General features: G+C 38.6%; 2 protein-coding genes across 2 annotated transcripts in view; one reads left to right on the top strand and one right to left on the bottom strand.

Annotated features, from left to right (window-relative positions):
• trdmt1 (tRNA aspartic acid methyltransferase 1) overlaps window positions 1-11225 on the bottom strand; it is a 17488-nt gene extending 6263 nt beyond the window's left edge. The window contains exons 1-9 of the mRNA XM_005747463.2: window positions 11080-11225; window positions 8035-8144; window positions 7879-7955; window positions 6675-6746; window positions 5728-5793; window positions 4234-4303; window positions 4048-4131; window positions 2204-2520; window positions 908-965 (exon numbers count right to left, since the gene is read on the bottom strand). Coding sequence (XP_005747520.1) covers window positions 908-965; window positions 2204-2520; window positions 4048-4131; window positions 4234-4303; window positions 5728-5793; window positions 6675-6746; window positions 7879-7955; window positions 8035-8144; window positions 11080-11143 — 918 coding nt within the window. The 5' untranslated portion in view covers window positions 11144-11225. The remainder of the gene's footprint in view (window positions 1-907; window positions 966-2203; window positions 2521-4047; window positions 4132-4233; window positions 4304-5727; window positions 5794-6674; window positions 6747-7878; window positions 7956-8034; window positions 8145-11079) is intronic.
• Window positions 11226-12099: 874 nt separating this feature from the next.
• rsu1 (Ras suppressor protein 1) overlaps window positions 12100-26091 on the top strand; it is a 39945-nt gene continuing 25953 nt past the window's right edge. Inside the window, exons 1-8 of the mRNA XM_005747462.2 lie at window positions 12100-12254; window positions 12405-12519; window positions 13821-13871; window positions 18934-19054; window positions 24068-24186; window positions 24949-25031; window positions 25160-25274; window positions 25865-25997. Coding sequence (XP_005747519.1) covers window positions 12411-12519; window positions 13821-13871; window positions 18934-19054; window positions 24068-24186; window positions 24949-25031; window positions 25160-25274; window positions 25865-25997 — 731 coding nt within the window. The 5' untranslated portion in view covers window positions 12100-12254; window positions 12405-12410. The remainder of the gene's footprint in view (window positions 12255-12404; window positions 12520-13820; window positions 13872-18933; window positions 19055-24067; window positions 24187-24948; window positions 25032-25159; window positions 25275-25864; window positions 25998-26091) is intronic.

The following is a 26091-nucleotide window of genomic DNA, read 5'->3' as shown; positions in this document are numbered from 1 at the left end:
TTAAGCACCGGTTTGAGCACCGTTTAAGCACCGGCACCGTTTCAAAAGTACCGGTTTGGCACCGGTATCGGATAAAACCTAAACGATACCCATCCCTAGATGACACTGAGAAGCCTGAAGGCAGGTAACTTTAGGTTTTACCCTGGGTTTGCTTTACTATGAAGGTGATTCAATTTATACCGAGGTATAAGGCAATTTACTCTAGAGATTAACATCTATAAAATCACTGCCTACTGACCAATCAAAAATCCAGAAAATAGCATCACTATTCCTGGAAGATTCCTTGGACCTCTGCAGGAAGAGTAGGAAAGTTCTGTTTAAAGGCTATGTGTTTCCCAAATGAGAGTCGGCAATAAATATCGAATTTTAGGTGCAACTTTATTCGAAATCTGTTTTCTTTCAACAATTTGACAACTGTTTTATCGCTCTATGTGCATTAATATATGATTCTAAAACAGGACACCAACACTGTACTTGCTCAGCTCATATCCACTTTGCATATAGATTAAGCCTTCTGGTTGATTTCTGAATAAAAAGTATATTGTTAGAACAGCAAACTTTTCACCAAGTTTTTCTTATTGCTGAGAACTACAGCTTCTAGAACACCAAGAACACCTGTTCAATCAATCAGATTCATTTCACTTCTTTGTGACAAACTAAAGCATTTTCCATATCTCAAGCTATGGGGCTCTAAAAGTTTTAATGTTTAAGTGAATCCAGTTTAGAGTCTCAGAGCTCTAATGAGCAGTCATCAGCTTAGTAATAAATAGCCCCACTGAGTGCATTTGGCTCTAAAGTAATTAACTGTGTGCTTACTCTTTAGCTTTTCTGCAGCATTAATCTATGATTTCTCTGGAATAGGCAGCATTCACAGAGATCGTTCACTTTTACAAAAACCCAAACGTACCTTGGTTTCCATGCAACACTGCAATACTGAGCCTGTTCCCTGCACATACCGGCCATAGCTATGGAGAAACAACATGAACAAAGTTAAATAACAAAATTACTCATTTTAATTTAATTTATACACCATATAGACACTGCAACGAAAATACTTTAAAGATTTTATGCATACTGGTGGATTAACCATTGCACAAACACAAAAAAATATTTTGGTAACACACACACACACACACACACACACACACACACACACACACACACACACACACACAGGTTGCCTTTTTGGTCAGTTTCACTCCAGTCATTGTACCTGAACGTTTTTAAAGGCCATTAACACCAAGTTGTGAATCATGCAAGCATGAAAGAGCGCGTAACCCAAGGGATGGACGCTATGTCTACACATTACAGAAAACTTGGCAAAGAACCAGCTTTTGTATCTTTAGGTGAGTCGTTATTAGCAGTCTATACTGCAAACTGCAAATTCTGTAAGTAAAAAAAAAGTACAAGTTTGAAAGGTAAGCTGAACACTGGCCATATCTTGGCATTGTGTTCAGTGTATTCTTAAAAAGAAATTGGACAAGTGGAAGAAAAAAGAAGTAGAGGGCCTAAAAAAGGAGAGAAATCGTGAACAGCAGATTCAAAAGTCATATCTACTCTTCTCTTCCTGCCAACAGAATGTTAGTCTTGAGTTACGTGATAAGTTTGGAAAAATTTGGAATTTCACATTACTTTTTACGAACACGCTCTGTGTGCAATGTCCTAACTATGTTTTTCTGCCTAACTCTGTTTTTGTATGCTGTATTTCCATGTATGCTCGCACATGTTTGAATAAATTGCTGCAGCTTTCCCATTTTCCTAGAGAAATAAAAAGAAGTGAATAGTGGCTCAAGATTTTTTCCACAATCAATTTTTTTCACACTTTGCTAAACCTGTTTACCATGGTAAATGGCCTGTATTTGTATAGCGCTTTACACTACATTCAGTCATCCACTCATTCACACACACATTCACACACTGGTGATGGCAAGCTACATTGTAGCCACGGCCGCCCTGGGGCGCACTGACAGAGGCGAGGCTGCCGGACACTGGCACCACCGGGCCCTCTGACCGCCACCAGCAGGCAACGGGTGAAGTGTCTTGCACAACGACCGAGACTGACGGAGCAGGGGCTCGAACCGGCAACCTTCCAATTGCAAGACAAACTGCCATCTGTTGAGCCACGATCGCCCCTACTATTCATATTGTTCATTAAAAATAATGAAGGGAATGATGATAAGATGAAGAGAATTAATGAACCCACCCTTTAGTGAAGCAGACAGACCTCCTGCATGTGGGCTGAACAATGTCCAAGACTAGACCATATCGCAACAGTGTTTTAGGAGGAAGGAGATAAGGTTCCATGTTTACTTCCATTTGTGGTTCCAAGAATTCTTTGATCTGCTTAACAGACAAATTGCTGTTCTGACGAATCTTCCTCTGGGCTTCTGCTGTTGTCTCTAGCTTAAACAGGACATCAGTTCCTTCCTCTGGCTGGCTGGCACCTTGACAGGCAGGACTCAAAAATGTAGGATGCTCAGAAGAATCACTCTCAGCAAGATGTGGGAAGAAGTCTAAAATCTAAAATGAGAAACTTTCTATAAAATCTTACATACATAAATATATACAAATGAGCACTGTGGGGTCACTTAAAACTGCCTGAGATTACAATTCATAACCATATCTAACCATACGTTCATATAACACTTTATTCTACATAGTTTAAAAACTGTATCTACCTCACATCCATGGCCAATTTAGAATCACCAGTAACATACATATGTTTGGACTGAGAAAAAACGCTGGAGTATATGGAAGAAACCCACCCAGGCACAGGGAGAACTCCAGACAGTTGGGGAGAACCCAGCTGGAGCTCTAAACCTTGTTGATGTGCTAACCAATGCATACATAATCAAAATTATGAATCCTGCTGAGTATGCAAGGCTTTCCAAATCATATGAGCCTGTGACATTTGTTGGTGATATCATCAACTTGTCAGAAAATGTACTTTAAATCTGGGTTTTCATATTTGGTTAACAAGCGAAAGATCTCAAGATGTTTCTAGGACGAGAAACAAATCTGCTAGGGGACAGGAAAGGTTGCAAGGAAGGGCAAATAATCTGTATGTTTAAAAAATCAAATGTGCCGAGCTACCAGCTGTAATGACCCAGTGCGAATAAGGAATACGTTGAAAATTCATGTGAAAAGTGAAGTTGTTCTTGGCTATTTAAAGTATCTGTCTCATTTCAGCCTCTTTGAAACAGTGTCCAAGACTGAGGTTATATATATGAACACAGCGATTACTTAACAATAATATTTTCTTCAAGTCATTGAGTCACTGCGAATGTCCATATAGCTCTTAAGTTCTTGTGATTCTGCTGACTCCTCTGGGGACAATTTACATAACAATGCATCAACTGTACATGTGGCCCAGGCAGCACACTTCATGTGGACATCAAAGAAGACTACGGGTCTCATTATATCTGCTGTGCGGTGCTGGCAAACACGCCATACAACAAAGCTGACACCAAACTGACGTCACCTCTGCTTTTTTTAAAAAAATGGAAAAAACTATGAAGAAAACAAAAAAACAAGCAATTTCTTTGCTTCTAGTTTTGTCTTCTTCTGCTCCTTTATCAGTACTGATGTAGAGGTTTTGTCTGAGAAGTGACACACAATACTGCTATGCCTACTGGCCCCATAGCAGCAAACATATATGATCTGGCTGTGTGATTATTATACGACCGTGTTCTAAATGTTCTAGCAAATTGGTGGCATTTTAAAAATGACGGCATTTTGATTTTATACAAAATGCTTGATTTGCATCGCCAGCTCCGTTTGACTTTTCCTCTGGTTATATGGGAAAGTCCACATAACCATATTATCATTCGATAAGATCTGCTGCCAACGATTTCTAGTCCAGCTCTTGTGTAAATTGGCACATCAACAATTTTTACTAAGTGCTCTTTTTGAGAAAAATATTAATATTGAGGAATATTGTGCTGAATATAATTGTTACATAACAGCTGTTTGAACATATTCATATTCAAAAAAACCCCACAAACATACAAAATAACAATTTTTGTTACACATTGCACGATACCTCACCTTTGAAGGTGCCTGGGTGTTTAAATCTTCTGTGGAAATCTTTGCAATCAGAAAATAACGAAGTCTTGAATTTGGGATCCCGACCTGATTAATGAATATAACAGTGAAATGGGCACAAAGAAACATTTTATATTATCAGCAAACTTCAGTAATCTAATCAAGTCAGTAAGAGTTTGTCTTTCTTACACTTATGGGTGAGATCATGATTTCCTGGAAAGTATATCCACACTCCGTCAGCGTTTTCACCAAACGTGCCCTACAGAATTGAGTAAAATAGTTATGTCTTTATTGTCTTCAATTGTGTATAGTTTTCACATTTGTATAATCATTAAAGTAATTTTTAGAATTAGAGACTGTGGAGATACAGAAATTCTTTTATTGCTGCCATATAACCCGCATCATTATAATTGCATTAATAACATTCTTTACAGCATTATTCCATTTAATAATATTTCTCACAGTATTGATTTTGCATTAAAGTTGTTTATTGAAGATGTTCATATAAGGATCCTTTTATCATGTTAACTTTTATTACAATTCTAATTTCTATAGAAGTTATCAAAAGAATGAATCTGTAATTTGCTCACTTACAAAGAAAGAATATTCTGTCATTTTACAGTTGTTTTCTTTTAATGAAGCTTTATTTTTAAAGTTTTTAAAGTAGTTTCGGACTGATCCGACACACATCTCATGCTCAGCAGCCCAGGAGTTGACATCTTGCATGGAGCTCCAGACTGAGGATGTTTAACAATTGTTTTGCATTTCTTGCAATTCAGATTAATCGCACCAACATTGGTCACCAAGCTTCTTGCTGTTAACTTGTGACACCATTCCAGCCTGTGCAGGTATGTATAATCTTGTTCCTGACATTATATACCAGCTTTTTGTTTTTGCCCATTGTGTTGGAGTGGCTGGAATGGAAGAACAACCTACACATACGTTGAGATCAGATGTATCTGTAATTGATTGATCGATTGATTTTAAGCTGTGTATTGAGCACACAGCCAGTTTGTGGGAGCCAGTATTCTAACCGGCTTGTAGGGGATCAAATATTTATTTCATTCAACGACTTGCAAATCAATTTGTAACTTTCATGTTTTTTCTTAATTGTTGGTTAATATTCTCTCTCTTACACCATTAAAATCTCTGAACCATAAAAATTATTGACTGTTCTTTCTTTGTAAGTAAGCACACTTCCAAATTCAACCGACACCAATCAATCGTGTCGGCATTTTTTATGACTTTCAGATTATCAAGAAGTCATCATGATGTCTCATAAACATGATGTCATTTCAATCCCGCCCGGCCTCTTTTGATCATTTCTATAAGTATGTTTAGAGTTCAAAGAGCACAGGCTTTGTCAGAAACTGATCAAAAACAGGGTGAAAATAAATATTTCTTAACACGTCATGTTCTCTGAATAGATGAGTGCATGTCTGTGGATGTTCTTTTCATGCTGCACTTTGATTTTGGATATAAATGTGTTAAACCCACAACAACTGAAGTATGACTATATTATTATACAATTATTTTATTTACTCAATTACAATTACTAGACTACTTCTGGATTTTTTTTTGCAGATAGAGAAAACATGGGTAGATTTCTAGACTCCCTGCTTACTCTCCATGTTGCTTGCTGAGCTTTCAGGCCTTCATGTGCTTAGTGTGCCCAGTAATTACCTGGCAGAGGAGGTCTCAAAGCCTTTCACATTCTCCAGCAGGATGAAACGTGGTAGCCTCTGCAGCCTAATAACACAATGGCACATACACGTTAGGAACAAAGCATGGGAGAGTTTGCTGAGAGAAATCAGTCTTATTACATATCCAACCACAGCTGGCATCAAGAGACCTTGGACCATTTGCTAATCTGTGTTTGGAACTTCTATTTGATGAAATATATAAATAGTGCAGCCAACAAAATGGTCAGCCATGAACATGGACACAGAATTACATTGCTGCACAAGTTCAGTGTGATGGAAAGAGCACAATGACAGTGACTTGAGTGTGTTTTGTGAAACAGCTGGCTCCCGGTAAATGGTCATGTATTAACCGAAGCCTATAGTACTTTTGAAATGGTTAAGCTAGGCTTAATTCATGTCTGGGAAACTGGCTGATAAAGAGGTGTAGTCGGCAGCATCATGCACAAGTGCGTAACTGCCATACACTCACAAAATATCAGTGGATACTGTAAGAGCAGCCCTAAACATGCACGAGTTCAAGGCTTGAAACAATTGTGTGACAGCAATGACGGACCAACGCACTTTATTTCCAGTTGCTGCTCTCATCACACGCTTTTCAGCCACAGGCACACACAACAACAATCACCTCACGTTTAATACAGGGGAGGCTTGATGAGCTGATCGAACCTCCCCTGCAGCCACGCCACAAACCACGCCCCCCATCACCCGACCTAGACCGAGGAGCCAGCACAAATGTAGCACAAATGTTTGACATCAATTTGGTTGATTTTCTTTAAATTGATAGCTACCTATCTGATAATCTGAATGGCTACTACAAGCAAACAAAGTAGCTGTGTATTATGACTGTTAAGCAAAATAAAAAATTAGTGTAGTTTTTCATTTCATTTAGGTTTCCAGAAGTTGACTGAAATTTTGGATCTTTCAGACCTTGGCAGAAGATCAAGGACATAAAGGAAGCTCTTGGTTCTGGGGTCAGTAACGTCCCCTTGAAGGCCTATCCTGCGGAGAAACAAACGAAACAAGGTGGAACAAGTTTTAAGTTGCTCAACAAAAGTGTTTTTTGTAGGCTGACTACATCAAGCTGGTCCCCGTTTCAGTGTGTTACGCTGCACCTAAGACAGTTAAAGTCCTGTTAGAGAGAAACTAGTTTCTGGGTTTTACAGTGGGCATCTGCTGGTAGGGAGAAATGTGTGAAATACAACTAGTCAACCTTTATCCCCCTAAATGAAATTTAATTTTATACTCATGAACTTAGGTTAGGGGACCCGAATCTAAACTTTTGGGTTAAGCATGTTGTCTTAATTTTGAACATCATGTAGTGATAGTGACTAAAAAAAAGTCTATGCATTTGTCATTTACAGGCTGGAAGTGTAATTCCTTTTTAAAGGAAGTCATCAACAGCTCTCTGAAAAATGGAAAAACTCACTAAGAACACTACAGACAAAGCCCAAATACAGCTTCAGTTTTATTTACATAGCGATAATACACAACAACAGCCTGATGATGATTATGTTCACTTGTGTTTTCTTTGTCAAATATAAGTTTGTTTGATGATCTGCCACATTTCACTGTGACAAACATGCAATGAAAACTCAAAATAAGGGAATTTGTCACCCGTTCACACAGAAATATTAATATTAAATATTTTATTATATTATCTTCACAAAGACTCATTATGGTCTGTTGTATCTGACGATTAGTGAAAAGGTTGTTTTTATTGATTTATTTATATCTACGTAATTAAGTACAGTGGATATAGGTTAATTGCTAACTGCAACAACAATACATCGTTCAAGTGGAACAGCGAAGCGCAAGTACGAAAGCCAAGAGGGTTGTCACATGATTCTGAAGGCATTGTGGGCTCAGCCAATCAGAGCCAGCGGATTTCGTTACACGGGCATTGTGCCGTAACACAGGCAGAAATTTTGCCGTTAAGTGCCTTCGTAACTTGAATTTTTCGTTAAATGGGGTATTCGTAAGTCGGGGTTCCACTGTAGTCTTAAAAATGGCCTTTTTTACGATGCAGGCTTTGCACGATAGTTTAACTCTGAATAAGAGATCATTCTCATCACGTCATCATCACGATTGCAAAATTTTGGATTTTAGTACATACAAAACACTGAAATCATACCTGGTAAAGGGTTGGCAAGGAGGACTCATCAATATCATATCAAAAGACAACTTGTTGAATTCATCTAACGTTATGCCCTAAAGTAAGAAAAGAAAAGGATTTTAAATATGATTGATAGTTTGATCAGCAATGGACCAACGCTCCATGATCACTAACCTCTATAGTCTTGTTCCAGAGGGGAGTGTCGGGGAAGTTGTGCTTGTAGACTTCATTTGCTGTGGTGTTTATGTCAATGGCAGTTACAACTTGGGCAGGTATGCCACTCTCTGCAAAATGGATTAATAATAATAGTAATAATGAGTTGCATTGTATTACTTATTTCATTTTATTTTCGGGTTTACCTAAGGCTCTAGTTTATCATTCCACAGTTTAATTTCTCACCAGATTATTAAAAAAAATAAAATAAAAAAATCACACTGATGGAAAAAGTTGGGATCTTGAAGACACTTGTTTTTTTGTTTTTTACATTCTACAGGTCAACAGATACTGCAGGCAAAAAAAGAAAGCAGGAGGGATTGCAATGACAGGTGACAACAGATGGTGTAGTCCTGGTTATGGCTGTTTACGTCCCAGATTACCAACTCAACTTAATGCCACACAGCCATGTGGTTTATTATTCCACCAGTGACAAGAAAACCAGAAACATGATTACCAGTCCTCAGCAGACCCTATCACACCCCACAATCAGGCCCACTGTCTACTGGCAATCTGACTATTTAAATTATTAGGTGTTCACAGGGTGCTAAAAAGGCACAGTGGAATAGCAGGAGCACAATGGTGACATAATATTAGGCAGGTGAGTGTGAGAAAGAATGCATGCAAAGGTGTGTAGAGACCCATTATATTCAATGTTCAATGTGAGGTGCTCTACTGCAAAACTTTTGCAAAAGCCTTTGTAAGAAATGACTGATCATTAAATGAGGTGTGATCAGAAACGACTGTGACTCTGTGTCTGCATGGCTGACATTCTCTTCAATGTCATCTCCTCCCCAAGTTCCATGAAAATTTTACTTCCACTGTCTCTGGTATGGTGTGGTGTTCAGGCCATGTGGTGAGCCATACTTGTAACAGGCTGCGGATCAATTATCAGTTCAACCCTGAGTCAAACAGCTGGATGTGGTGTTGGTGACAACATTTCGACCATGAGACTTTTCTACAGAATTCAGTTCTATGTCATTCTGTTCTACCTACGCCACATGTCAGCAACAGTGCACCGGCTGCTAGTGAGAGAGCCAAAATAGAGTGGCACAGTAAACAGTCAGCAGTTTTGAGGCTGTTCACGCCTGCTAAAACCAACAACTTTTTTATGTACGTTTTTAACTTAACCACAAACTGTGGTCAACGTGAGTTAAAACAACTAAAATGCTCTGGCGATGACTCCTACCTTCTCTCAATCTGTGTTTGGCCAGAGAAACATGCTTATATAATGCAGAAGTTGGAGGGACGTTAATTTGATGTAAAATAAGTCTTTGTTACTATTACAATGAGATAATGTGTTGCATTTAACTTGATTAGTATCATTTCATTTACCCGTCCCTGTCAGCTCCACCTTTGCTGTGAACTGGTGGAGAAAAGGAGAAAATAGGCTCAACCATAAATGACAGCAGTATGCAGCAGCCTGTTACTTTGAACTGCAAGGTTCAAATAAACACCAAAATATGTTTTTATTTATTTTGGGCCTGTTGCTTATTATTTTACTAATCAATACCAATTTAAGAAATATATTCCTGCCTGTTAAGAAGCTAGAAAAATAACAATTAAATTGAGATTAATGCTACCTTTCTCATACATGAAATATTCACCCTTTCTTCCTCAGAGAGAGGTCAAATAATGGATGTCCTACAGTCCATGTCATTTGTGCTAAACATCTTTATCAGTAGAACTCTTTGACAGTTTGACCCTTGTGGACACGCAACCCTGTGGATTTCCAAAAAGGGTCTTTTTGCTCTTTCTACGCTTCTGACCTAATGGGATGTGGCCAGGCTCTTCCACTGAAAGCTGCTGTTGAGTCTTTGACTTGTGGTGACCTTCATGGTGATGAGAGGACAGTTGGGTCACTTTGATACAAAAATTGATGTTTGAACTCAGCACATGTAATGCAAATATCAACTGCTAACAAATCAATTGTTTGTGACTGGCACAAAAGTGATGTATTGCATTTGTCATGTATTTGTCTTCCTCAGCAGTTACCTTGTCTTGTTGACACATTGCTGATCAGCTTCCTGAAGAAAGCTCAAACAGTACTGGCATAGTAAAGCACAGTACTTGACGTTCTTCAGAAAATAAATTCTGTTAAAAGCTGACTAAACAACAGTCTCCTTTTCCTCTGCAGTTTCTGTGAGCCTTAATGAACTTCTTCAGCTGATACAGGCACTGTAGCATCAGATCTTATGGAGAGCAGAACCTTGGAACAGCTGGACAGAATCTGTCCAGTGATTAAGAAACTCATTGGAAAGGCTAATAATTGATATTAAGGACTGACAAGAGTGTCTGGTCTCTGTCGATCTCTGTCTATGTGTCATATTTAATGTGCAATGTATTTGTTTATTTTGGTATGTAGACTTTAGTCAATAGGATCAATGAAGGGGTTATACATAAAATAAAGAACTGCCTATTTTGTATATATCTTTAAGATTCTGCATTATTGTACCTACATGATAATCAAGAAAGTTCTTTTGGCCACTTTAAATCTCTTTATAGAACAGTTAATATATGTTCTACTATATTTGTTGCAGTTCATGCAGCCCTTTTGGTCGGAGCTGTAGTAAAAACGCCTTTTGTTTAATGTCGATGGCACTGAAAAAATAAAGAGTGACTTAATCCTGTGAGAAGAATGTCATTTGTGAAATGAGCCCTAGACAAAAAAAAATGTATATATTTCAAAGCTGACTTCTGCACGTGTAACAGCATGATGTTTCCCACTGCACACTCTTCTTTACGGTAAAGGCAGTTTTCCCATCCTATCAGGATTCCGATTCACTCAGTCATCATTTTCTTACTACTTTTTTCGGCTGTCACGCCACAGCCAGCACAAGTCTTCAAGTAATACGTAAACTCAACCGAAACACGGGCCTGACTTTTGAGCGTTGCATGGCAGTAAAGGCGCTGGCATGACAGTCCAACAGTGTTTCCGGATTCATGTTGGATAGACCAGTAAAATCAAAATAAGCAAATCTTTGTATCCACCACAAATACGCTTACCCTTTAACGCATAATGCATTCCACCAATGCCACTATACAACTCGAGTACTCGTAGATTGTCCATGGCAAAATAAACTACCTCGGCGTGCTGATGCGGTGCATATTTCTTCTTCGTATTCAATAAAGGTTATCAGGCAACTAAAGAACACGGAACATTACCGCCACCTGCTGGTGTGGAATGTGGTACAGGTAGCGACAGGCCCGTTAGTTTAATTAACCTCGAGCTTCTCATATGCAAAATACAAAATATTCCTCAAAATAAATCAGAAATGACAACATGTACCAAATCCAAATGGACGTTTTCTGAAAGAGCAAATCTCTGTTAATATCCAAAACGTTTGATTGTGTTTGCTCCTATTTTCCCAGTATGAATTCACAACAGAGCACAATGTGACAATATAATATATTTTTAACCACACAGAAAGAGGAGAGGGCAGAATATTTGACCTTCTCAAAAAGCTGACAAATGAAGAAAAAAAAGAATCCTTCTGTCCAAGCTTTATGTATTTTCAGGTTAAAAAAAATCATACATCTACAAATCCTTGATTATAGCTCCCCTTGCATGCCTCCTTTGGCCTGTTTCCTCTGCCTTATAGCAGTGATGTCAAATTCATTTGTCCCATCTTAATAAAAAGAAATCTATTAGCGATTTCGTCTTCAAATAAATAAATGGAAAACAAACTGGAAACATAAATGGAAAAATAAAACAAAATGGGAGAATAATAACATTTGTGAAATAAAATTTAATTAAATAGAAAATATACATTTTTAGCTTACTTTTTTAAATTTTTGCTAGCACAAACTGGTAGTTATATTATCTTTATTTCTACAGGTAGTCCCAGAGACTTGATGTCTCATTTACAAGGGAGACCTGTATATAACTATTATTAAATAATAATAATAGTAGTTATAACGGTAGTAGTGTCCAGTATCTTTTTTTTTTTTTAACTATTTTTAAACTTTGAACAATGTTGCTCACGACGTTGTTCACCGCTGCACTGAAGCCGAGGTGTGGCTGACCGCGTCTAGGAACAGGAAATATCCTAGTATGGAATGGTAGTGCTCACATAAACTTCCGGTAGGGCGTGCGCTTGTAAGGACGGCTGTGTCAGGATTTTAAAAATCTAAAATTCCTTCTTTTCTTTTTTACTTTTTTTGTCGGTCTTTTCTTAACGGTAAGCCCATCTCGTATCAACACAACTGTCTTCCGTTTTTTGCGTTGCTAAATAGAAGAATTGTGAAGAGGCGGAGCTTCCCCTTTCAGCGTTGCAGTGTAGCTACAGATTACGAGTTTCTAAACACGTCTGTATCTTTTGGATTTTCAGGAAAACATGTCCAAGTCTTTGAAGAAGATTGTGGAGGAGTGTCGAGATAAGAACCTTCCGGAGGTGGAGATGTGCGATAGGGGTATTTCGAACATGCTCGACATCCCAGGACTATGTAAGAAAAAGACCGTCTTCCATTTAAGCTCGAAACTTTCTTAAGCCTGCTAACGTAACAGTCAAAGTACCCTAGAAATAACACAGAAGTTACACACACAGAGAAGACTGCTTGGTGTTCCCACTCCTGACTAATATACATTGTTGAAAGCCATCTGCGACCGTCATGTTTAAAGCGTGTGTACCGGTGTACAGTGACTATAATGTGATGTGAAAAGCTGTTGTTACTGGCCAAAACAGAATTATATATTCACTTAAAATAAGTAGTAACGAAATAGTTTTTTGGTCAGGTGTTTGTTGTAATAACGCTTCTTGAAGATGAACGAGGAGGACGGGGCGGGCTGTGTATGGTTCTTCCTCATGCTGCTGAGGCCGTTTGTTAAATGAATAGATCATTAAGTTTTCAGTATGTCAGTTTTCTTCAGACTTAATTCATTCAGTCCAATTAGCAGAAGTATCAGTAGCAGAAGATTTGGAAGTTTTTCATGGGCAGAAACCACATACTCATACTGTACTTGGTTGATTAGATTTGGCACCATTTAAGGGCAAATAATCAGAAATACTTTATTAATCCTGAAGGAAGTTATGGAATAAACAGGCTTTCTTATGGTATCCTGACATTTATTGGCAAAAAGAATTGTTACAACAAAGAAATTGGCCAAACAAATGTTCCCTTACTTTTTGAACTGAGTTCTTATACATAACTCTGTTTTGCTTCAACAATAACTTTTCATAGGTTCTGCATAGGTTCTCTCCGGGTTCTCCAGCTTCTTCCCACAGTTCAAAGACATGCAGTTAGTGGGATTAAGTTAACTGATGATTCTAAATGGGGCCTAGGTGTGAGAGTCAGTGATCCCATGATAGGTGGGAGAGACTGCAGAACACCTCACACCCCTCACTCCACACGAACAGGATAAGCAGAAGAGAATGAATGGATGTATAATATAAACATTTGCCTACAAGTGGCTAGATGCAAAAGTACCGTGAGAGCAAGAATACATACATGCCGGCCCATGAAAAGACTTTGTATCAAGGAGCCTTTGTATGCAGGTTCCTGACATTGCAGCCCATGAAAAATGAACTCGGTAACATTTTGTATTAACTGCCTGTCAGATTTAACTGCTTATGAGCTCAACCTCATTCCAGATTGTTCCAACTTTGACTCTTGGTTATACAATGTATTATATATTTACTACTTCTACTCTGTGTTGGTGGTAACAGTGCAACAACATAACACACACTTGTACCTTGTCATCACTTTGTCACCTTGCTTTGTTGACTTGGTATTCCTTGTCGTTTCAGTCACCCTGTCTAATATCACTCAGCTGGTCCTCAGCCACAACAAGCTCACAGGTAACTTCTTATCTCTTTCTCTGCTCTCTCAGATATTAAGCTGTTTAACATCAAACAACCCTGTGAAGCTTGCCATCATTTTAACTATTGTCAGATCTAGAGTAAGGCATATTGTAAAATAATTAGCCTGCAGGCTATGTTAAAAGGAAAACATTGGCATATTAGAATCAATAAAAAGTCCTATTCAAGTCAAACATCTGGACAGCATCGACTAACCATAATATCCTGTTATGTCAGTGGTAGGCCCAGTCTGTGTATTCACATTCATACTGTTCTCTTTTCATCACTAAAGCTGGGATTTGAACTCATTTGTATCCCATTGTACATCTATTTAATGACAATAAAGGCATTCTATTCATTTGTGCAACAGGGCAAGCAGTAACAGATTGAAGACTTGTAGTTTATAAATACAGTTGCAGTCAAAAGATTACATATACTGGGCATGAGTATAGTGATGAGTTTTTGCAAACTTTTGACCACAACTGTAAATAAATTGATGGTGCCCTGAACCAGTCCACCCTTCGTGGTATAACAGACAGAGATAGGAGCCCATCTCTCAGTCCTGTTAGATAGCATCACTGGGCAAGTGAAGCATGGCATGAATTTGAAGCAAGGTCATGTTGTGTATATACTTGCTGTATATTGAGTGAATGGTAAACCCTGGTTGGAGTTTCAGATGGTGTAGACATATAAAGGAGTTCCATTGGACTACTTGTAGTGTTCATATTGATTTATCATTTCCCATCCTTGTTTAACTAGCTCTGTTCTAAGAGCTGTTTGCATAAAATCCCCATACATACATAAATACACTTGATCTGCAGGATGTTTAACACCTGAAACAAAGACACCGTTTATATCATAGATAGGGAACTGGAGGGGACTACTTTGTAATATCTAATGGCATTGAAGTCATGTGATTGTATTTTGCACCAGCAGAGGTCATCACAGGCTCACTACACACATTCACTAAGCTGTTTTTATACTGGTATGAAACTACATCTTGGGTTTTGGTTATCGTGTCTTGCTGATTGATGTGATGTTAATAAAAGGATAATTTACATTTTTCATAAAAGCTAATTATGAGAAATATAAACTAAATGTAAAACTACATGAAGAAGTAGGATGTGTGTGTGTCTGTGTGTGTTCCAAAGGTTTCCTAGGTTAACAGCTCAAGGGATTTTCACTATAGTGTTTCTAAGCATTCCTATTTGCACACAATAACTGAATTATTTCAGAGAAAATAAGACCAGGATCAATATTATTAGTTGCCTAAAAACTGACCTTTTTATTAAGCCATAGCACAAACCACTGCTGTGCAGTGATATGCCTTAGCTTAAAGCTTGTAAAATCAAGGTACAACTGAGAGTTAGCTTCCAATTTATACACATTATAAAAACTTCAGCAAAGGCTTGAGCTGTAAGCAAAACATTTCAAAAACTAGTGAGAGATGTGTCTAAAAGTCCCAAAAGATACAAATGAATGACTTGGCTAAGTTGTGAATTGTAGTTTCATAGAAGACAATCACTAGACCTTGCACATCAATGGGCTAGGAGGCTACGGACCAATAAGAACTCAACTTGTGATATAGACTCAAATATGCTAAAGATGACCTGGAGAAAGATACTGGAAGCACATCTTTTGTTCACTTTGAAGAACACCTCAAGCAGTCAGCAGCAAAACTGAATCTGGAGACAATGCATTGCTGCTGGTGAATTTAGTTTCTTTTTTAAACAAGTAAAATCATGTAAGCATCCAAAATAAAACTAGGATGTTTGGTGAAGCTGTGTGAAAAATTTCTTTGCTCTGTTTCACAGCACTTCGGAAATACTTTTTACTCTAACAGTTACAGTACAGTGCAGTACTATAATATAAATGCACTGTTATAATTGTAATACTATAAACCCATTCACAACAGAAGTCATGTCAAGGTGGTTTTTATTGCAACGTAAAGACTATATTATAATAATAGAGGAAAGATGATCCTCTATTATTAGAGGATCATCTTTCCTCTAATAATAGAGGATGTTAAGACACTTGTCAAGTTTTTAAGACAAGTGTCTTAACACTTGTCTTAAAAACTGGACAGTCTATACTGTTTGTAGTATTATATTGGATCATATTACCTTAGAACTCCAAAGGAGTGGAAACGGTGACTGTCTCCTAACAGAAATGTTTTCTTATTTTCAGGATTCTGGTTTATATTCGTTCTATACGTTTGATTCTATCCCATTCTCACACCTGATCTTTCTCGTGATTTTTCAGACCATTTAAATGATTAATGATGAATACTACTGGCATAAAGAAGGTATTGAAGACCTGCTGCACCAAACTTTTCTTTATATCAGTGTTTTCAAGCATGGCTGAAAAGGTTTTCTTGTTCAAATACACGAACATGCAAACTAATAATACAGTAGCTCTCCAACCATCCAAAGAGCCTGTATGGAAATCAGTATCATATATTGTACAGAAAGCCTCATAAATACTGTAGGTTTGTTCACATGGTTAGGAGGTTGTGGTATTTCATTGATAGTGGCCCACAGGAGGAATGAGAAGAGACTTCACTGACACTTACACACACCTTACTGTTTGCTGTCATTATTATCACAAGCACTAATATGTGTTTTTCAAGCCTGCCGAGTCCTCCTTCACTAGCATATACTCACACTTTCACGCTGGTCTTGTGTTTATTCAGTTTGTATGTCCTCAAGTCATGTAAAACACTAGCTTATGAGTTAAAAAACTAAATAAGGTGACAAGTGTAGAGGACATAATAAAAAGATATACACGCAGCACGGAAAATAAGTATTGATTGCGTCACTAAATATGTTTCTAATTGGGTATTAGGGACATTAAAATCCTTACTAGATGTCGGTAACAACCCATCTAATCCACACATACATAGAAATCAAATCATAGATGTCCATAAATTATGTGTAAAATCAGGAAATGACACAGGGAGAATGTATTGCGCACATGAAGAAAGAGGGGCGCAAAAAGGCATGGAAAGTCACGGCACCAGCTGAAATCCATCAGTAATTAGAACGTAATCCTGCCACTTAGTGCAAATTAATGTCAGCTGGTTCCGTCCAAACTGATGGCCTGTAAACGGGTGTCACACAAGAAACATCTCATGATGGGTAAAACCAATGAAAGCTCTCTCAAGACCTTCCAGATGGCATTGGTTACAGAAGAATATCTAAACTGTATGCATGCTTACCATGCAAGACTACATTGTTGAAGGAAAAGCATATTGAAAGGCATTTTAAAATTTGCTCAACAATATTTAGATAAGCAAGGAGAATATAGTCTGGTCAGATAAGACCAAAATTGAATTTTTTGGATGCCATAATAAACACCATGTTCCGTGGTCAAAAGGCACTGCATATCACCCCATAAACACCATACCAACAGTGAAGTTTGGAGGTGCTAACATAATGGTGTCGGCCTGTTTTTCAGTGTAGGGCACTGGCACGCTTCATGATATAAAGCAAAGGCATCATTCACACCTACTGGCTAAAGAAGATATGGCCGTCTGGCAGTACAAACGAATGAGCTGCTAATGAATGAGACACACCTGCAATGGCTAACAGAAGGCCTGACAGTCCTGATCCTGAAGGATTCCCAAAAGGGTGCGGTCCTATCCAACTAGTGACCTCAGGCGTCACAGCAGCTAAAATGAGCAGGCACATGACTCAACACATAAGCAGGGTCCAGAAGGGAATTGGAAGATTCACCAGAGGGGTGAGCTTGTGATGCGCAAGGTCTTAGTAGACAGAGTAATCACTCTAGACTGCAATACCACACTGACCAACCTGTGCATCACCTAGATTGTCTATACAAAGGCCTATGACTCAGGACCCTAACAGCTTTCATTAGAAAATCGATGAGGATGTGGCAAAAAACACCAGATGCCAGCATAAAGCCGATTGCACGAGTCACCATCAACTGTGGAATTTACCAAGGAGATGATCTGTCCCGAACGCTGTTCTGAATCGCCCTGAAACTCTTCGGGTCCTGTGTTGTGTGGGGCAGCATCCCACCATCATCCCAATCTGCTCCTAACAACTATAGTTAATGCACTTATTATAAATCTGATAGGTGAGCTTGTGCTAGGCTAATGCTGTGCATTAAAAGAAGCAAGAAAGGTGAAGTCCAATCCCACCCAACGAGAGACCAGGGAGCAAAGGCTGAACCAAGAACCTACCATCCCCACCCAGTCACACAATTCCACCCCAGTCTTTAGCCCACCATAGCCCATGACGGGCATGCCATTAAGATAAGCTACTTATATGTGGTCAATCTAACAAACAGTGGTAATACCTTCATATATAATTTCTTTCAAACTCTTTTGACCACATATAATCTTAAATTGGACTGAAACAATATTTACCTTACAGACACAGACTTTGTGTTAATGTTGTTTTTGTGGAAGGCTTGATCTGAATTCCACAGATTTATCTTCAATTATTTTTAAAATGTAGAAAGTAGATATTGCACATTTCAACTAACAAGTTAAAAATACACACACACACACGTTCACGCGCAAGTCCTACGAAGCCTATCAGTATGCCCAGACCTCACCACTTTAACACTCATCCTCCTGGCAGCATTCATGTCAGGGCCTAGTTGGTTTATCCTTTCTAATAACTTGTCTCTGTTCAAATGTCCACCGATCATCAGTAGAACTGTAAATAGTAGGGAAGAGTAAAACTGCCTCGTTTATACTCTTCAATCTTATATCAAGGTTGGTCAACACAGTGTTTAATCAAGTTGATGATGATGAACTGGTGATCAGAGTTGGGAAGGCGATGTTCTTGTCACAGTATGTATGTTTTTGTTGTAAACAACCTGGTAAATGGTGGGTGTGTAGGGTTAGTTAAAAAGTCAGTTGTCTCGGAACAAGGCCCGAGTTGCTGATGGTATCCTCGCTGTAGAGATGGTATCTGTGTGATACCACACAATCAATATTTTCAGACATCCAGGAGAAGTGTGTTTTTGTGCTAATGTTCCCAGTATGCTGGATATACTTATCATTTATTTTCCCTGTGTTGGTGTTTTCCAGCTGTCCCTGCTAACATCTCAGAACTGAAGAACCTGGAAGTTCTAAACATGTTCAACAACCAGATTGAAGAGCTTCCTACTCAGATCAGCAGCCTTCAGAAGCTGAAACACCTCAACCTTGGGTATGTGCTATTGTTACCTCGTTTACAATCGCCACCTCCTCTTTATTGTTCCCTAGCTGTCCATGCTGGATATAGGTGGGAATGGCCAGAAACCCTACAATATGATATTGTCACAATACTTTGCTCATGATACAGTGTTTTGGGATTTTTAATATTTTGAAATATGTTAAGTACTGCAATACGATACATTGCAGTTTGTCACATTTTTTCAACAGTGAATTATGCCCTCATAATTATCTTTCATTATCTGTTTTATCTAATAAAGTTATTTGCTTCATGTTATTTTATTTGCTACACAGGGAAATTGTCAAGCATACCAACACTGTTACTAAAACTTACCATAAATGTTGCCGTAAGACGGAGTCAGACTGCTTTCAATTCAATTCAATTCAGTTTTATTTATGCAGCACCAAATCACAACAACAGTCACCTCAAGGTGCTTTATATTGTAAGGTAGACCCTACAGTAATACATACAGAGAAAAACCCAACAATCATGACCCCCTATGTGCAAGCACTTTGGTGACAGTGGGAAAGAAAAACTCCCTTTTGACAGGAAGAAACCTCCGGCAGAACCAGGCTCAGGGAGGGGCGGGGCCATCTGCTGCGACCGGTTGGGGAGAGAGAAGGAAGACAGGATAAAAGACATGCTGTGCAAGAGAGACAGAGATTAATAACGGGTACGATTCAATGCAGAGAGGTCTATTAACACATAGTGAGTGAGAAAGGTGACTGAAAAGGAAAAACCCAATGCATCATGGAGTCCTCCAGGAGCCTATGCCTATTGCAGCATAACTAAGGGAGGATTCAGGTCACCTGGTCCAGCCCTTTGCTTTAGCAAAAACGAATGTTTTAAGCCTAATCTTAAAAGTAGAGATAGTGTCTGTCTCTCGAATCCAAACTGGAAGCTGGTTCCACAGAAGAGGGGCCTGAAAACTGAAGGCTCTGCCTCCCATTCTACTTTTAAATACCCTAGGAACAACAAGTAGGCCTGCAGAGCGAGAGCAAAGTGCTCTAATAGGGTGATATGGTACTACAAGGTCATTAAGATATGATGGGGTCTGATTATTTAAGACCTTGTATGTGAGGAGCAGGATTTTGAATTCAATTCTGAATTTAACAGGGAGCCAATGAAGGGAAGCCAATACGGGAGAAATCTGCTCTCTCATTTTAGAGATGTTGTGCAAATGGAAGAACGCAGTCTTACATATTTGTTTAATATGTGCATTGAAGGACATATCCTGGTCAAAAATCACTCCAAGGTTCCTCACAGTGTTACTGGAGGCCAAGGTAATGCCATCCAGAGTAAGAACCTGGTTAGATACCATATTTCTAAGATTTTCAGGGCCGAGTACAATAACTTCAGTTTTATCTGAATTAAGGAGCAGAAAGTTAGCGGCCATCCAGGTCTTTATGTCTTTGATACATTCTTGCAGTTTAACTATTGGTGTGTGTTATCTGGCTTCATAGATAGATAGAGCTGGGTGTCATCAGTATAGCAGTGAAAATGAAAATGTACACTATGTCTTCAGTCCATTAGCCTGCGATTAAATGGTGTCAAGATGGCTATTAAATGAAATCTTTTTATGATTGTAAAGCAATTAACTGTCATAAATCATCAAGAATCAAATATCTCTAGATGTTTACATTTAACAAAAATTTGAATAAAACTCTTACATTTGTGCTCTGCAACCTTCCAATTCTAAAGCATTATCACCAGAGTGCAATTAGCTGGCAGCCAGTTGAGGCGAGTCGCTTCAAATCAAAAAGACTCAGTCAGACTGATGACAACATGTTGGCAATCTGTATTTTTAAATTAGACAGCAATCATTTTCAAACCTTTGACAACTTTGCGGAGAGCAATTGTATTCAGTCCAAGTCAGACTGAATCGTTTGAGGTAAGGTTGCTTGTGCAATAGAGGTAAGTGAGAAAAATTGATATGGCGCAGTATTGTGATATTATGCATGGCGATATTGCATCGATCCAGAGACACTAAATATCAATATATTAACTCATTCACTGCCAGCCATTGGCAGTGAATGAGTTAAACCCATTGACTCATTCACTGCCATTGACGGCTATAGACGTCAATGGCAGTGAATGAGTTAATAAGTGAATCAAAATAAATAAATGAACAATAAAAAAATGAAAATATTGTGGAAGACTCTTCAACTAGCAGAAAGGCTCATCTATTGCACCACTATACTGTGATAACTTCCATTTACAACTGCAGTATAATATTACTAGTATAATATGATTAACTACATGTTCAATTTCACTTGCCAGCACCCAGGGCTAACTACTGCCAGGTCTGTTTAATCACGATATCATCTAAATATAACCTAAAGCTAACACAACATTTCACGAAAACATTGTCATACCAAGAATCAAACACGTCGGTGATAGTGGATGGTCCAGGGCTGCTTTGCCGCTTTGGGACCTGGACAACTTGTCACGAATTATGGTCTCTACCAGAAAATAGGATGTCCAACCATCAGTTTGTACCCTGATGCTCAAGCACACTTTGGTTAAGTAGCAGGACAATAATGTAAAGGACATAAGCATGTCTATTTCTGAATGGCTCAACAAAATTAAATTAAGGTTTTGGACTTGAATCTAATTTCAGTGCTTTGGTATGACAGGCCATTCATGTTTGAACGGGGAAATACTTTCTCACACCAGTGTGTACACATTACTGTATACAGTAAATTTATCTCTTTCCACCTTTTTAAGTCTGTGCAACCTCAGGTTGCTCCAGCTTCGATTTGATTACAGGAATTTATCTAAATTGGTTCGTTTATTTGATGAGCAGTAAGTGAGTAAAAGAGCATGTGTTTTATGCTTAAACCTCAGCTCAAACACACAGCCTTTATGTGACTCTTTGCTGGGTTATCTCCAGTGATTTACAACACAAATAATACTCAAGAGTTTTCATTTATTGTTTTAGTGTTACAGAAAAACTACAAACTAATCTAATCAAAACTGCAGTTTCTGTGTCACAAATTGGAAGTGAATGTATGTGTATGTCTAGATATGGGTGCAGCCTCACACAGGCAGGATGTCAGTGACAGGAGGATTAGGAGAGGAGCCATGGTGTGTATTGATCCACAAACAAACATGATCTGGATAGTCTAAGCCTCAAACTACTATTCAGGCTGTGCATTCACTTTTCATTTTCTGTTTATTTTTTTGTTTTGTGAGTGTGCGTCTGTACGTGTGTGCGCATGTGTATGTGTGTCGCTGGACTTGATTTGATGTGATTGGACCTCGTAGGTTCGTAATTTCATTTGCCAAACACATAGAACTCAAATAGAACGGTTGTCCCTGTGACCTGTCAGCTCCTTCTACCTGAAAGCATATATGTGCATAAATTCAGCTGGTGTCTCCTCCATTATCAAATCCTCCTTTTCTGTTAATCTGTCTGTTCACACCTTTTGTTTGTTTTGTTCCTATTTATTTGGTTACGATGTTCATGATAATCATCAAGGACAAGGCCCAAACAAAAAATTCAAATTTGTACCATGGGAATCTGTAATTGTGGAAATGCAAGATCAAGAAGTATGGCCACATTTGAGATGATTTCTCATCTGTAAATTTAGAAATCATATTACAGTCACTAAGGAAAGAAATCACAATGGGTTTCACAATGGGTTCACCCGAAACCTTGGCCTATTGTGACCCACACCTGTTTTCAAACCTGGGTTCATGTGATTAGGTAGAGCAGGGGTGTCAAACTCAAATACACAGTGGGCCAAAATTCAAAACTGGAACAAAGTCGCGGGCTAACATTAATATTTATTGGAAAAAAAAAAATCTTCCTCCAGATATAAGAATGAATCTTTTCTTATGGACTCAAACACGTTTTGCTGAAAAACTGAATATGGAACAAGCAAAGCTTAGTACTAAACAATATATATATATTAGCTGTATAATACCAGTAGGCCAGCTCTAATAGTAATTTGGTATGGCTTCGCGGGCCAAATGTAATTAGGCTGCGGGCCAAATTTGGCCCGCGGGCCAGAGTTTGACACCTATGAGGTAGAGGATCAAAAGGGGGTCCATGACCTTCTTGGGGATGCTCCCAATAGTGCTTAAATCTGGGAACATCCGCTAATTGCTTGTAGAACTGAAGAAGCTCTTCAAATGAGAGAAACTTAAAGAAGTCCGGTCATCTTTCTTTTCAAGCTCCTTAGACTGTGTCCATATAGTGTAGAGAGAAAAAAAACCTGCCCCTTTTGTTCACATAGACTACGATCAGCTGGATTCAGTTTGTGCAGGGAGGAGAGAAATCTTGAAGTAGTCTATAAATATTGATGAGTTACGATTTGAAAGAGCTTTTATTATTGCTGCATGAAAACACAAGAACATGACAGTAAAATGGAAACTACAGGTTAAAAAAACTATCCACTGCTGCTGATTCAACGTGGACTCAAAGACAGCATGTTAACAGTTGGCCAACAGTGAAGAATCCAGAAGAATGGTAAATCAGAGTGTATGCTGATCCCAATCAAATGGCCAATGTTTGACTTTCAACAGCCAGCAAAAGCAGTCACCTGATCCAGCTCTAATTATATGCTTAAGCAAAAAGGAAAGTTTTAAGAAGTTTCTTGGACATAGAGAGGGTATCTGACTCTTGGTCAAGGTGCAACTTTCAAAGAGACATTTAACAAAATGTTAGTAGGTGGTATGTATACTTTTGCCTGATACTGTGTGTGAGCAACTTGGGGTTAATATCTTGCCCGAGGATAATTGGCATGCAGACTGGGGGAGCCAGGGATCGAACCGCCAACCTTCCCAAAGATGAGGATTCTATATTAATTTTCAGCCTTGTCCCTTGCACACACAGATTTGACATTTTTCAGATTTCTACATTCTGTTGATGTTATTGTGTTATGATGCACAATAAGTAATTTAGTCATTGCCTAAATTCGAAACAGAAACTGCGAACAGCTGAAGTTGGTGTATTGTTTTTATGTAATGCATGATATGGGTTTTGTGTTTTTTGGAGCACAGGATGAACCGCCTGAGTACCTTGCCCCGAGGATTTGGGTCATTGCCTGCTCTGGAGGTGTTGGACCTCACCTATAACAACCTGAACCAGAACTGTCTGCCTGGGAATTTCTTTTACCTCAGTTAGTGTGCATGAAGACACACACACACACACACACACACACACACTGTGTATTTATACCCTTGTGGGGACATCTCGTTGACATAATGCTTTCCCTAGCTCCTTACCCTAACCCTAACCATCAAAAATGACGGCCTAACCCTGACCCTTACCCTAAACCTAACCATAACCTAATTGTAACCCTGACACTAAAACCACAGTTCTTCAAACTCGTGGGGACTGGGATTTCGGTCCCCACAAGGGCTGTTTGTCCCCACAAGTATAGTAAACTACTAACTTTTGGTCCCCATTAATATCCGTCCATACACACACACAAAAGTTCAAAATCATAGAGTCTGCCCAAAAGAATTTCCAAAGTCTCAAAGAGTTATAGAATTATTTTAGTTTATCCCATTCTTGTGGCAGTGAAGCTATATTCAATTCAATTCAGTGTTACTCATGTAGCGCCAAATCACAACAACAGTCGCCTCAAGGCGTTTTATATTTTAAGGTATACCCTACAATAATACAGCCTATGGGGCCAAAATTGCGAACCTGTCGCAGATTGCACGGACGGACGGGGTCTTGTTTAGTTAAGCTTTTTAATATTTTGCCTTCCATAAACAACTAGGTGCCTAATTTGGAAACTTTGGAAACTCACCCTGTCTCTTGCTAACTTATGTTGATGATGTTGCTGAGTTTGCTCTTGATTGATTAGGCTGTTGTGTTGTTCTCCACCATCATTGCACACGGATACAAAGTAACAGGGATCTCTGTTTTCCAGCAACTCTGCGAGCTCTTTATTTGAGTGACAATGACTTTGAGGTCCTTCCAGCTGACATTGGGAAGCTGACGAAGCTGCAAATAGTAAGTCAATATGAATAGAAGTCTTGGAATATTCAAGTCCTATTTGAATTTTAAATCAATGTAAGCATGTGATCTTGTTTAATAAGTGAACGCATCCTCTTTTTGCTTTGTGTATTTTTTCTCTTTAGTTGAGTCTTAGAGATAATGATCTGATCTCGCTGCCTAAGGAGATTGGGGATTTAGCTCATCTCAAAGAGCTTCACATCCAGGGCAACAGACTGACCGTTCTGCCCCCGGAACTTGGTACTGCCCACATACAAACAACTCTTTAGAGAATAGCATATTGATTTACTGTATGTGTATTTCCTGGAGAGTTTGTCTGCTGACCGATGCTGAAATCTTGGACCTATCTCTTAGCCTAACCCAAACTTAACGCAGACCTAATCAAATTCTTTTTTCCTAAAACTGAATGCTTTACATTATGGGGACTGGCTCTTTGCCCTAAAAACGTATTATTAAATCATCACTGTGATCCAAATACATTCATCTGTTAAAACTGAGTGTTTATGTTTAAAATAGAAATCTGGTGAGAAAAGCTGTGTTCTTTGTCATCACATTTCCTTTTTAAAGGGTCTTAAGCATATATAAAGGCAAGAGCTGAGTTTCTCTACCAACTGAATAAATCTGGGTGGGTGAACTGTTAGAGCAGTACTGTACTCTTCCTAATTAGCACTGCAATTCCCATGATCAAAGCCCTCAACCTGATGGCTCTGAAGCTCTATAGCAAGCTGCATCTAACTTTGTAAATGTGATTAGTTTGCAGAATACAAGATAAACATCAGACATATGAGAAAATGCTTCAATGGCATGTTTGTATGTCCTCTTGTCTACAGGTAATCTGGATCTGACTGGCCCTAAACAGGTGTTTAAAGCAGAGAATAATCCTTGGGTTACTCCCATTGCAGACCAGTTCCAGCTAGGAGTCTCCCATGTTTTTGAATATGTTCGTTCCGAGACCTATAAATAGTAAGTATTACAAGTTACACACACACGAATGTATATGTTTATCTGCAATGCTTGCATTCTTTGTCGCAGTAATATATATATATATATATATATA

This window comes from Pundamilia nyererei, unplaced genomic scaffold (assembly GCF_000239375.1).
Source record: "Pundamilia nyererei isolate P.nyererei 1_Seehausen unplaced genomic scaffold, PunNye1.0 scaffold00198, whole genome shotgun sequence".
In the NCBI taxonomy this organism is placed as follows: Eukaryota; Metazoa; Chordata; class Actinopteri; order Cichliformes; family Cichlidae; genus Pundamilia; species Pundamilia nyererei.
Note: the sequence above shows the minus strand (reverse complement) of the source record. Positions and strands in the feature narration are given on the sequence as shown.